The 13196-nt window shown below is 36.9% G+C and overlaps 1 protein-coding gene and 1 pseudogene across 1 annotated transcript; one reads left to right on the top strand and one right to left on the bottom strand.

Moving 5' to 3' along the window:
- Positions 1 to 556: 556 nt before the first annotated feature.
- LOC106534109 (dynamin-1-like protein pseudogene) lies at positions 557 to 864 on the top strand (annotated as a pseudogene).
- Positions 865 to 1177: 313 nt separating this feature from the next.
- On the bottom strand, positions 1178 to 10346 carry LOC106534108 (troponin T, cardiac muscle isoforms). The gene is made up of 12 exons (XM_014030625.1): positions 10179 to 10346; positions 8990 to 9044; positions 8836 to 8846; positions 6994 to 7015; positions 6862 to 6919; positions 6636 to 6752; positions 6471 to 6548; positions 5384 to 5494; positions 4856 to 4965; positions 4663 to 4753; positions 4322 to 4359; positions 1178 to 1360 (listed from the first exon to the last, which is right to left on the bottom strand). The coding sequence occupies exons 2-12, from the start codon at positions 9025 to 9027 to the stop codon at positions 1315 to 1317; spliced, it is 720 nt and encodes a 239-aa protein (XP_013886079.1). The 5' UTR covers positions 9028 to 9044; positions 10179 to 10346; the 3' UTR covers positions 1178 to 1314.
- Positions 10347 to 13196: the final 2850 nt, after the last annotated feature.

Here is a 13196-nt window from a genome sequence, read left to right as displayed (position 1 = left end):
AAACATAAAGTCCATTTCAAAACTACAGCCCTTTAAGAAGAATCTTGTCTGCCATCTGCTGGACATTTTTTGTTGTTCTCATATTTAGACGTCCTATTTTACAAATGCCGCCTTTTTGAAATTTGGTATGCTTGTTTGTCTTTGTGTCTATGGTATAATAATAATGATGTGATTGTGATGCTGTAATTCTGAGTGTTTTATGTGCTGCAGAACAGGAACCTGCTGTAAAACAGCAATTATGCTGAGTCAGGCTTGATTTTTAATAATAACAATAACAATCAAGAGAAGAGCAGTGTGAATACAGAGGTTCACCACAAGATGTAAACCATTAGTGAGCCTCAAGAATAGGAAGGCCACATTTCAGCTCTGGGACAACAACCTTTGGAGACAAACATCAGCTTGTGCCAAAGAGATGGGAAGAGAAGAGTATGAAAGACGAGGATGGTGTCGATGTCCCAAATATTGATGGACCTGACTGAGCCTCAAATGTTCTGTTGTAGAATGTTTTTAATGTCTGGAATAAGTTTGTAATACCTGTTTTCATCTCTGTGTTCAGGCACTGCAGAAAGCCAGCCAGGTGATCGCAGAGATCAGAGAAACTCACATGTGGTGAAGGACTGAGTGGTTTTCATTCCTCCAGGACCACACATCATCTCTGATGAGCATGCACACCCCCTGAGTCCTACAGCTCTTCAGACTGTAGAGACATGAACATGCACTGCTGTGGATATGTTGAAATCATATTAAAGTTTTATTGTACAGAACATACAGGACTGGTTGTAATGAAGAACACACCTTATCAGCAAACTCTTGGTTCTGGTCCACGTCATATTTTTCTTAATTTAATTAAAATCATAAAAATAGCCTCTCTGAAGAATGTCAGTTCTTATTGTAGATTTGGATTTAAGCTAGAAATGACACCATAATAAATATGTAGATCCTCTTAATTAAATGGTGGGAAATAAGGTTTTCTATCAAAGTATTTTTTAAGGATTGTGGGTAATTTGACATTTTCATTCTAGAAATGTACCCATTATTGTTTTCTGTTAATAATAGTATTATTTTTGTATTAGTCATGGAACAAAGCTCAGTCATAGGCAGCCGTTGATGTTCAACGTGAATTTTTGTATCAGTGTTATTCTCCCATAAAACTGAAAAGAGTCTGTTAACAAACACATCAGAGGAAAGAGCTTATTTATTGTTTGAATCTCATGATGGTTGACATGAACAACAAGATCATGAACACATGAACTGTAGACATGAGGAGCAGTTCTTGGTGCGACGGTCTGCCTCGCCTCCCGTCTCGCAGCAGCTTTACCTCAGCCGGCCGCTCATCTTACCCTTACCACGACCTTTGGCCCTGAAAGCAGACAGTAATCACAGGGTTCAGGGCTGCAAATCAAATGGCTTCAAACATGATGATGTGGAAATAAACTAACAATGTTAAAAAGGGCAAAGATATTGAGCTTTACTTTTAGTACAGTAATTACATTTCCCTTGTTCCGTTTAGCAGGGTTCCTGCAGGTCCTTTAAAAAGTCTTAAAAGGCATTGAATTCATTGATCCAAAAATAAGGCCTTATTTAGCCTTAAAATGTCTTAAATCAATCTTTCAGAAGTCTTAAAAATGTTAACACATTGTTAATAGGATGACTGTAATTCATCTCAAATATTAAAATAATTGGAAAAAAAATTTATTCAAATACTCACATGCAGACATTCCCCTTTGACATCACTTCCTGTTACTTCACATGCAAATATCTCAACTGTTCATCTGAGCAATGTGAAATTCATTTTGTAATATGTTAATAATGTCTTTCCAAAAATGCATTCACTTTTCTTACAAACATTTGATGTCACATACACTAAGGTTTCATCTACAGCAAATTGGGGTACAGACCCCACTGTGGGTCCTAAAACTCCAGAATTTGGGTTGTTAGAGGTTTTCCTGAAATTAAATTAAGGTTAAAACTGACAGCTAAGAAGGTTTCTGCTATAGTTCGATATGGATAAAAACAGTTGGTCTATTAGCAATATTTGAATACTTCAACCAATAATACTTTGATTCACGAGTTTCTGCCACAGTTTTTATTCATTTTTTTCCATTTGTGTTTATTATGAAATTAGTCTTAAATTTAATTTCACTTGACATTAAAAAGTCTTAAATTTAACTTGCTTTAAACTGTAGGAACCCTGCTTTAGGTTTATTTCTCTACTTACAATCACTTTAAAAAGGTTTTGTTTAAGCTACGTAGTCAAAGCTACTTCAGGTTTTAAAATTTGTTTCAACGCATGACGAGTGGGGAAATGTAAAATCTAACAGGAAGTGATGAGAACAGAGCCAGTATTTATCAAACTAGAGTAGAATTATAGACTTAAGTGCTAAAAATTGCTTAGATTTCCTCCTACTCTCAGACTAAAGTGGAAAAGCAAATTATCAAAATTCTCAAGTCTAGTATCACTCTTACTCTCTCTACCATGTCGTCCCCTTGAGTTAATGGCTTTTTTACCCACCACCATTCTCCTCTCAAGAGCATGAACGGCTACATAGGCTCTGCCCTGTACATGCCCTGCGGATCTATTTGGAGAAAACCGCAGCTTTTCGCAAATCGGAAAAGCTGTTTGTGTCTTGGTGTCCACCACACAAGGGAAAACCCCTGACGAAGCAGCGCCTTTCACATTGGATAGTCGGGCTATTACTATGGCTTATGAGTCTAGAGGACTTGCACCCTGTGCAGGTCTGCGAGCTTACTCTACTCATGGTATGGCCTCATCCTGGGCGTTGTTTCAGGGTATACCTATGGAGGAGATTTGTGATGCTGCCTGTTGGGCAACCCCTCACACCTTCACTAGGTTCCATAGACTGGATGTGACAGCACCCACACTGGCTCACACAGTTCTGGGTGTAGGATCCAAGTCCGAATAACTGCAGGATACATCTGTTGGTCTTCGAGTAAGCTTATCTGGCAGTACGGGAGTAGCCATATCCCATAGTGAGATACCGAAATGAATGTTGAAAGAGGACTTTAGGTTAAGGAATTAACCCCGGTTCTCTGAAACATGAGTGAGGTATCTCACCAGATCACCCTCCTTGCCTGGAGCGAGGAAGAGTTGTGCTCTCCCTGCTCCAGAGGACTCTTAAGTGGTTAAGAGTTGCCACTAGTGGTCTGAGATGGACTGAGAAGATAGAAATCACAGCTGTGTCCTCAAGAATACTCTGCTGCACCACCTCAGAAACTGCTCTAAGTGGTCTGGGGGTCCCCCATCTGAGTGTGATTCTTATAACATACAGAGGAACTAAAATAAGGTGTGGAAAACATGTTTAGTCATCAATACAAAAGAAAGAAGGGGAGAAAAAACCAATTACCAGTGCCGTAATGTTGAACAAAAAGTTGGATATTTCTGTGCGACCTTTGGACAGAATATTAAACTATCAGCTGCAGTGACTTGCGGTGAAGTTCATGGCTGGTGAGACAGGCACCAATGACCTTCAGACCAATCTGACTTGACAGTTGTCCAAAAGACGACCACTGACACCTTGCACAAGGAGGGCAAAACACAAAAGGTCATTGCTAAAGAGTCTGACTCTTCGCAGAGCTCTGTGTCCAATAGAGAGGCGAAGGGAAGGAAAAGATGTGGTAGAAAAAATGTGTACAAGCGTTGACTGCACTCTGGAGAGGACTGTGAAACAAAACCCATTCAAAAATGTGGGGGGAGATTCACAAAGAGTGGACTGCAGCTGGAGTCAGAGCTTCAAGAACCACCACACAGACAAGACATGGGTTTCAGCTGTCGCACTCCTTGTGTCGAGCCACTCTTGAACGAGAGAGTCAGAAGCGTCTCGACTGGAATAAAGACAAAAAGGACTGGACTGCTGCTGAGTGGTCCAGTGATACTCTCAATCAGTAGCATACAATGTGACATGAACATTACCGTGTCGAATGTGAACTTATGGATTTTCAGTTTTATCGTGACATTATTCAGAATTTTATTGAACATGAAATCCGATGCAGTGATTAGTCCATGCCGGGGGTTTTGTAAAGACGTCATCCAGGATCAGCTTTGCGGCACAACAAAGTGTCGTAAATCAGCTAAGACTGACAATTTACTCCTACACTTCGCTTAAAGTGAGATTGAGACACTTGATAACTGACTTTCAGGCTCAGCTTTTAGTGAAGAATTTTTTTACACAATTTTTTTGTACATTCTTAACAGCATTCTTAAGAGTAATTCTAATAAATTTGACAAATACAGGCCCAGATGTCTGAAAGCAGCTAAAATAGACTAATTCAGCCTAGGGTTTTAATTTTTACGGACACTTACGTCTGGTGGTCCTGAACTCGATTGATCAGCTGGTTTATCTGCAGGAACAAAAACATTTCTATCAGACATGATATCATGAAAGCACAAAGGAGTTTTTATTTTGACCCTCAAAGCTAGAGAGGTATTTTGGTGCAAAAATGTATTCATTCTAAAAACAATGTTTTAAATAGTTCATCTTTTGAGAGGAGGTTCTGAACAAATAATATCTTACGTGTTGTAGATGGATCTTTGAGCAAACTCATTTTGGAGAATTAAAGTTTAATTCTGATCCAAACCATCACTTTAATACATGATGCTCTTGTCTGGTTTCACTGTAATGCAAACCAGGATGTCTGACTCACATCATATTTCTGTCGTCTTAGTTTCTCTCCGAGGTCGTACTTCTCAGCCTCCAGCCCCCTCAACCACTCCCACAGCTCCTTGGCCTTCTCCCTGAGCCGAGACAGATCTTCATTATTGGTTACATCAGAGGCCAGGGGTCATTTCTGTACATTTTTACAAGTAGGAGGTTGCTATTTAATGTGAAAAACATACTTGAGTTTGTCCTCGTTCAGATGATCCACGGTGAGAGGCTTCTTGCGTTCAGCCAGAGCCTTCTTCTTCTTCTCCCTCTCCGTTTGTTTCTTTCCTTTCCTGGTATCGGTCTGCATTAAACCAAAAGCAACAAATAACTTATTTCTGACAGGTTTTAAAGTTAGTTTCTTTTGCAAAGAGAAGATGAACACATTTAATAAAGCACAAGTTTCGTAAAGTGGCTATAATAGACTAAAAATAATTTAATTTACATGAGTAAAAGTAATATATCTCTATTTCCAAGCTTCAAATGTATTTTTGATTTCATGTCATGCCTTTTTGTATAAATAAATAAAAAGTTCTGAAAAGTGATATTTTTAAAACATTATTTTTATGTTTGAAATTTAAATTAAATTTGAATCAGCCTCAAGCTGGATAAACAGTTTCTAATCACTATTAAATGAAAAAGATTTTTTTGTTTGTTTTTCAGTGCTTTTTGCTCAAATGGTTTAAATTTTCGTACGTTTTTACTAGAGATTGTGAACTCACCCTTTGTCCGGCTGTGTACTGTTGGCTCATGTTTGTGAGGACCTTCTTCTTCTTGGCATCTTCATCCTGCTTCTTCCTCTGCTCCTCCTGCTCCTTCCTCTCCTTCTCCTCCTGTGTGAGGAGCAACAGCTGCTTTAACACCAGGAGGAAATCCCAGTTTAACAAAAATGTAGCTTCAACGCTGAGAGCTGACTGATGAAATTTCTTATAGAATGAAATAACCATCTTTTAAAAGTTTAAACCATCAGAACAAAAGCGAACATTGGCAAAACTGTAGCTAAAATAAAATCTAAAATTAAAAAACTATAGCAAAAAGTTATAGAAATTAGAAATTTCAGTTCTCATCTCAAGTATGTTTTACACATTAAGTTATTGACCTCATATTTGGGCAGGATGGTAGTTATATCATAACTTAGCAAAATTAAAAAATTATCTAAAAACTTACATTAGCAAAACCGTAGCTAAAACTTAAAAAAAGTAAAACAGTTTAGCAAAAATTGTGAAAATCAAGCTAAAGTTTTAAATTAATGCAAAAGATAAAAATTAAAATGAGAAAATTAGGAACTAAAAGCCTAAACAAGCAAACCAAAGCTAAAATCTTAATTGGGCAGGAAGGTGGCCAATACCTTAACTTAGCGAAACAATACCAAAAATTACAAATTAGTAAAACTGTTGTAAATGAAAGCAAAATCAACTGAAATTGTAGCTTAAAGTAAAAACTAGCAAAGCAGATAAAAGCTAAAATGAGCTGAGCAGCTTGAACCTAAATGTGAAGTAGTTGCTAAAAGCTAAAATGAGATAAATTATAGTTTAAAGCTAAAATTAGCTGGATAGTAGCTAAGAGCTAAGCAGAGAAGAAGTAAACAAGCACAGGTGCTGAAATACAACAATGTCACAAAGGAATATGAGGTTTCGATGCATGTCTATGGGGGAAATTTGGTTTCAAAAGTTAAATATTTAAAAAAATATATATGTAAAAATAAAAATGCTTAAAGTTATAGTTCAAATAGAACAAAGTAGAAGTACTTTGATTACAAAAAAATGGAAGAAATAAACAGGAAATCAGTGGTGTGATTTGAGGTCTCACTGCAAGTCTGGCCTGCCTCTCCTTCTCTCTCTCTGCTCTGATTCTCTGCTGCTCGTCTCTCTCAGCTCGACGCTTCTCCTGCAGACAAACCAACCAACGTCTCAGAGTTTATTCTCAGATCCAAACACACGGACGCAGCGACTCCTTTGAGACGGACTGGCTCACAATTCTGTTGACGAGCGTGACGAGCTCCTCTTCATCCTTCTTCCTCTGGATGAAGTGAGCTTCGATCAACGACTGCAGCTCAGCCAGGTCCTTCTCCTGACGCTTCCTGTAGATGTCCTGCCGTCAGAAACGCAGCTCAGAGTCACGTGTGTGACCTTCAAACAAATTGATCCAAGCATAAACGGCACCCCCATACATACTGAGGCCCCAAGGACACTGAACTCACATCAAAGTCCACCTTTTCACCATCGGGCAGCTTTGGGACGGAGATGTTTGTCATAAACCTGCAGGTGTTGAAAACAAATTGTTGAAAATTGTGTGCTTACGGGAGCAGAAGGTGAAGTGACGGAACTCTTACTTGGGCTTTGATTTGGTATCGTCTGCAGAGAAAAATAGTTGTCATCATTAAGAAACAGTAGAGAAAAACCTTTACTGTTATGAAGTCCATCACCTGGACACTTTCAGAGAGATACACCTTTACTACAGCTCTGACCCCATCACCTGACAGTTCCAGATCCAACCTAATAAAAACTTCCAGTGAAAGTTGAAGCTTTTTTCTAGTTCAACTTGTGACATCTTGGATTTTGAGTTCTGCTTATGTAAAACAAGCTTTCACAGACCTATTGATAAAGAATATTAGGAATGTTTTTAAATGTGATGAAATCTCACAGAAAAAAATGGATTTTTGTAACAGAAATAGCCTGTAAAACTTACAAAAACTACAGAAATTCAGTGTAATATTGCACATTGGCCACAAAAACGCATAAAAAGTAAACAACAGGACAGTTTGAAGAGTGAAATCTTGTTATTACCTGTGTGTGTTTGAGTAGCATTTGCCAACTTGTAAGACCCATTTTTTGAAAATACGCTACCTTCTGAGGACCTACTGCTCTGGACCCAAAGCCCTGTCCCCACAAGTTCAAATATAGTTTTTGGGATGGGGGTTTACGGTAAAAATCAGGGTTAAGCTATAGAAATAAACCAAAAATGAATTGAAATCAACAAAATGTCCCTGTGAAGATACAAAGCCATGATATGTGTGTGTGTTAGCAAAATATTTCATGGTGGGTTTTAATGAAAGGCTCAAAAACTAACCGTTGAATGGAAATGTAGCTGATTAACATTTGAAATCAATCTGATTCAAGATGGCCACCACAGCTAATCAACCTAAGCAAATATAAAAGGCTGTAAGTAATTAATGTTTTATAAATATTGGGCAAAAATTCAGTGTAGTTTTTGTTAAAAGTCACCCCTAACATAGACTTGCATGGCAGTGCTCCACATGCATTCATTCACGACATACTTCCATATACTGTATTTTAAAGAGAACCTCATTTATATGGCAACAAATGTTTGATAAAATATGGTTTGGTTGTCTTCACTGACTTCAAAAATCCCTGCTGTGTAGTCAATAAAGCTAGAATGGAGTTCAGGACAGTTACTGTCATATTGCTATTGTTGTTATTGTTGTTGTTATTATTTAAAAGAAATAATCTGACACTGTTGCAGCTTTGATTAGAACCTGTAGACATTTAGTGAAATGATTTGAAACAGAAAGAGCATGCAAATAAATTCTGCTTTTAGTGTCATTCTGAAACTTCTACATCTACTGATGTTTTACTCTAATAACAGGCTCTGAACTGACAGAGTGACCTGCCCAGTACAAATATGTGTGGGTCCTTCTCCTTGTGTGTAGAATGCATGGAGGGTCAGGCTGGGAAGCTGGTGTGCTCACTGAAAATATGCATTTCTGACTGAAATACATTATGGCTCCATTTATCAATACATGTTGGATTCATGTTGCTGTGTGTTTAAAGATGTAACTTTGAAAAAAAAAAAAGGATTAAAAAATGTCTACCCAAAGATATCCCAGCTGAGTGACAGCTGAGCTCAATAAGACAGGGAACAGGTGTGAGTAGGCATGGCAGGACTGAAGAACAGGATCTGAACTGAGTACTGGGAACCATTAAGTGATGGGACAGGGAAATGCAGAGGAACAGAAGCTAAACCATAAAAAATACAAACTCTGAAAACAATCAAATCAAGCAAAAAACAGACAAAAACATTAAAAAGCAACTGAGCTTGATGCTCCGTGATCTGTGTTTTATATCTTAGCTTTGTGTTGATTGTTGCCTCCTCTTACATGGCTGCTAAAAGGGTTTTTTTATAGGAAAATCTTAAAAAAATGTAATTTTCTTACCTTCTCCCTCCCTGCAGAGGAGAATAAACCCAAAGAAAAGGCATCAAAACACATTTTTATTTCTGCACATTCACAGCATCAGTTACATGTTGTTGAAAAGCCAGTTATTTCATTATTTATTTATGAAGAAAGAAAAATAAAACTGATTACATACTCGACTTCTTCTCCCGTTACTTCCTCTGTGTCAGACATTTAGTTCAGGTTGATCTCTGTGGAATGGAGTCCCATCAGACTATATTTACACTCTGAAATAGTTGTGCTCATTAAACAGCACAGCAGAGATGGCAGCAGTTCACACAGAAAATAAAAATACAAAAACAGGTGGTTCAGATATAAAACCCTGGTCACAGGATACTATTTACAGAAGTATTTTTATTTAACAATGTACTGACTGAATCACAAGCGCATTTAGTACCAAATAAATTAAATTGTATTATATTTTAGGAGCTAAACAAAAAAAAAATAGCAAAATTTTAAACGAAAAACTAAATAAAATATTGTTTCGTTTTAAATTTAAAACGAAACAATATTTTATTTAGTGTTGTGGCAAAGTATTTCTGTACTTTTTTCTTTTTTGGGGGGGCGGCACATACATCCTAAAGCAGTAATATTTGTTAAAGTTGTAAGAAAATAAAAAGAAAATTCTCAGAGTAACAAAAGAACACTGATTTTAAAAAAAAAAAGAAAACTGAACTAAAAGTTGTGTGTCACTGGCAGCTGTTGTTGCCAGCAGTTCACCGTGAAAAATGTAGCGACAGTAAATTGCGATCTTTGTAATTTTTACAGTAAAGAATCGTAACTGTAACCTTTTATGGTACGATATGTTTAAAAGCACATAGATTATAAATTTGTGATTCAATTAAAAAAACATTTTAGAAGCTTGATAACAGCCACTCAGTAATAAATACAGTGCAAGTAACTTAATGCAAAATTTTATGAAGAATGTATTAATTATGGTAAATTAGCAGCAGCTGGAGTAGATAGATTTAAAAGTAATAAAATATATTACCGTAGAATTCCCTTTTAAAAATTTCGGGGTTTATTGTTAAAAGTACTTTTCTTAGTAAATTTTGATCTTGGACATGTGTTACACTCGAATACAGTTCTTCAGCAACAACTTGGTTGACATTATTACTTATAATTTATTGTTTTTGTTTTCGTATCAAACCATTGTTTTTCACCAAACTTAAAGAAAAATGTTTAGTAGCAACAAAACACCTGCAAAACAGACTGAGATATGTTTTTCTTTGCTTTAGATAAACTACAAAAATCTAATATTTTTATTGTATTATTTAGTTCATGTTTGATTAATCATCATTATTTTTATATAAGACCATTCTTACCTGTGACCCAGGAGCTCAGAATCCAGTTGTAGACTTCAGTTCTCTGATTAACAAGGAGACAAAGTCCAACCCTCGGGTCTCATGTAACTGCAGCAGCCTACAGCTGATCGGGCTATTGTTAAGATATCTGAGCACTGCTTCAAACACACACACACACACACACACACAAACACACACACACTGGTACACATTCTGCAGGTACATTTATACACTGCTGAAATATTATATTTCTACAAATGTATTTGTCTATAATTCCATGGATGATTAAGGAGGAGTGACTTTTCATTTCAGAAGTAAAAATGAAAGAATCAACAAAAAACAATATTTTCCCTCATAGTTTTTTTATTGCTAAAGCCAATAATGTCAAACAGCTCAAACAAAAGACACACAATACATTTTAGTAAAGTTTTTTTTTTTTTTTTCAGTTTTAATTACAGGCTCAAAGACAAACGGATCCATCCTGATATGGTGCTGATCACTGATGCATCCATTATCTGCCTCTTAAACAGAGCCTACATTTTTTTTTGCAGTCAAAGCCTAAGTTAGGGTTTATTTAAAAAAAACTGGGTTCAACTGCCACAAGACAGCAATAAACTCAGAAATGTTGCACAATTTCGTTCTTTATCTGTTATCCGATACAGGCACTGAAATCTTCTTCTGAACGTGACTTGTGGTGTTTGGGATGTCATATTAAAAATGTCTTTTCCAAAAAAAATAATAAATATTGCTACTAATGTACTGTATATATTTATAAACTTTAGGTATAACTAGTACTTACTGAGTTTTTCATTGGGTTTGTAGCTATTAATCAACCTAGTTTAAATAACGTTGGTGGAGACGCTCTTCAAATTTAATGGTTGGGAAACAGAAACAAAGATTGATTTATAAAGCTGTTCTGTGTTTTTCTTTAATATGTAGCCATTCACTCTTCATGTTATTATTGCAAAGGCTGATGTTTAGTAGGACTAATGTTTAACATGCTTTCCACTTCATTTTCCCCATTTCATTTAACCCCAACATAAAAGCTAAGCATCATTTGAAAGCATTTGTTTAAAGGTTTCAATTTTCTGCTAAAAAAACACCATAGCAAGAAATGGTTTAAACTTTGATTGATACAAAACAAAAATTATTTATATACAAGCTCAACTCTCAACCTGCAGATGAATGACATCGCATACAAAAAAAAAAAAAAAAAAGACATGTGTCAAACTGATGCTGAAAGGTGGAAAATTATCTAAAAATAACAAACAGGCTTCAATGACGCACTAAAGCTGCTGGTTCAACTGCTTAAGAATTATGCTCTGTTACTTTTTTGTAAAACGCTGTAGCTTTTTTTGCATTAAAAATCTTCAAACAATATATTTTTATAATAAACAAGAAGATAAAAAGAAAAGTACAATTAGAGATAGACTCATGTAAAAACACAAAGCCTATTTTCTGTTCTAATGAATTATTTCTTTATAATCACTACAAAACGGTTTCCCCCGTAGCTACATGTATATCAACTGAGCTCTAGATCATTGTGTTGTTCACATTACAGCAGCAAATAACACAAAAACACATTTACTGTGTGATTTGACAGAGTGAACAATTTCAAAAGGTGAAATCAGGTGTATTCTAATGTCATGGGTGCTAAAGCTGAATTTATACTCAATCAGAAGTGAACGTTTTTCTCGCTGACGTAGTTGCTTGACAAAAATTGTGTCTTTGTTCTTCGCTTTGATTCTTCACACAAAAGCTTCTGACAGAACTGTTGTGTGGGTAGTCAGAACTTCATGGGTGTGTTTATGCAGAAAGTGGATGAAGTTGATTGCTCTTGTTTCACCTTTACTGCTCAGCTGAGGAGCAGCTGGTCCAGGTTGTTGGAAAACACAGCCGTCTTTACAACTGCAAAACTTAGGGTGTATTCACACCAGGAAAGTCCTTTGGTCCACTTGTTTGGTCCGGGCCAAAAGCAGACATGATTGTTTTTGGTGCAAGTGAACTATAATTTCTAAACAAAGCCACGAGGGTGACGGTCGTTGCTCCATTTTGACAGAAATGACGAGGGCGGGACATATCACAGACCCAGAAAGAAAGCTGGTGCCGTTATGCCGTTTAGAATTTCAAGAGCAGCTCATTCAAATGTGGCTTTGCAATGATATACTTCCAGTTTTGGGACGGCGTTGACAAATGCATGAAGCAACCCAAACGAGATGAGATGCTCTGCGTGCCCTGACCCACAACGGCTCATTGTTTGTAGCGGAGTGTTAGCATTAGCAACACTGACAAACTAATTGTTTCCATGATGCTTAGCAATGGTGACTTGTGGAATCCAAAAAAGTGCACATTTTCTGTAATTGGTTCAGTTCGAGGTCAATCTGTATTCACATCAGAAGAGAACCGCACCAGAGTTGGTTTGGAAGAGGACCGGGTTCACATGAATGCATTAATATCTGCATAAAAGGATAAAAGGTCCGGGACAACATGGGAAACAAACTCTTGTTTGTTTAAAGTGGACCCAACGTATAAAGTGTGAAGACACCCTTACAAAGACAGTCAACAAACTAAAAGAAGGAGATTGCACAATTCTGTGCACAAAGGAGACAGCGTGGAGACACAGGCGGCTCTCTGTGACTTTGCCATCCATGAGGGAGTACACCTTGGCTGGGCAGTGTAAGAACATGTTCCTGCACTGCCTGTCAGAAACAGAGTTGATATCTTATGATAAAAATGAGCAGATTAGCGCTTCTTCTTAGCTAACAACAGAAATGTAACATCTTCCTTAACTCTTCCATCGACCAAAAGTAAACCTAATCTGTCTGTTGTTTCTGTTTGCGCACGACGTCCTCTGCAGCGGCAGGAGTTCTCACCACTGTTTTTCTTCAGAATAAAAAATATCCAAGTGAAAAAGAACATTTCACAGCTATGTCAGCGAGAATACACATCTTTCTTCTTTTGAAATAAACGTAGCAACCTTAACCTTCAAGTTCTTCGTGACAGTTCAGTGACATCATTTAAAGGAACATTCACGTTTGA

This window comes from Austrofundulus limnaeus, unplaced genomic scaffold, assembly GCF_001266775.1.
Source record: "Austrofundulus limnaeus strain Quisiro unplaced genomic scaffold, Austrofundulus_limnaeus-1.0 Scaffold1092, whole genome shotgun sequence".
Classification (NCBI taxonomy): Eukaryota; Metazoa; Chordata; class Actinopteri; order Cyprinodontiformes; family Rivulidae; genus Austrofundulus; species Austrofundulus limnaeus.
Note: the sequence above shows the minus strand (reverse complement) of the source record. Positions and strands in the feature narration are given on the sequence as shown.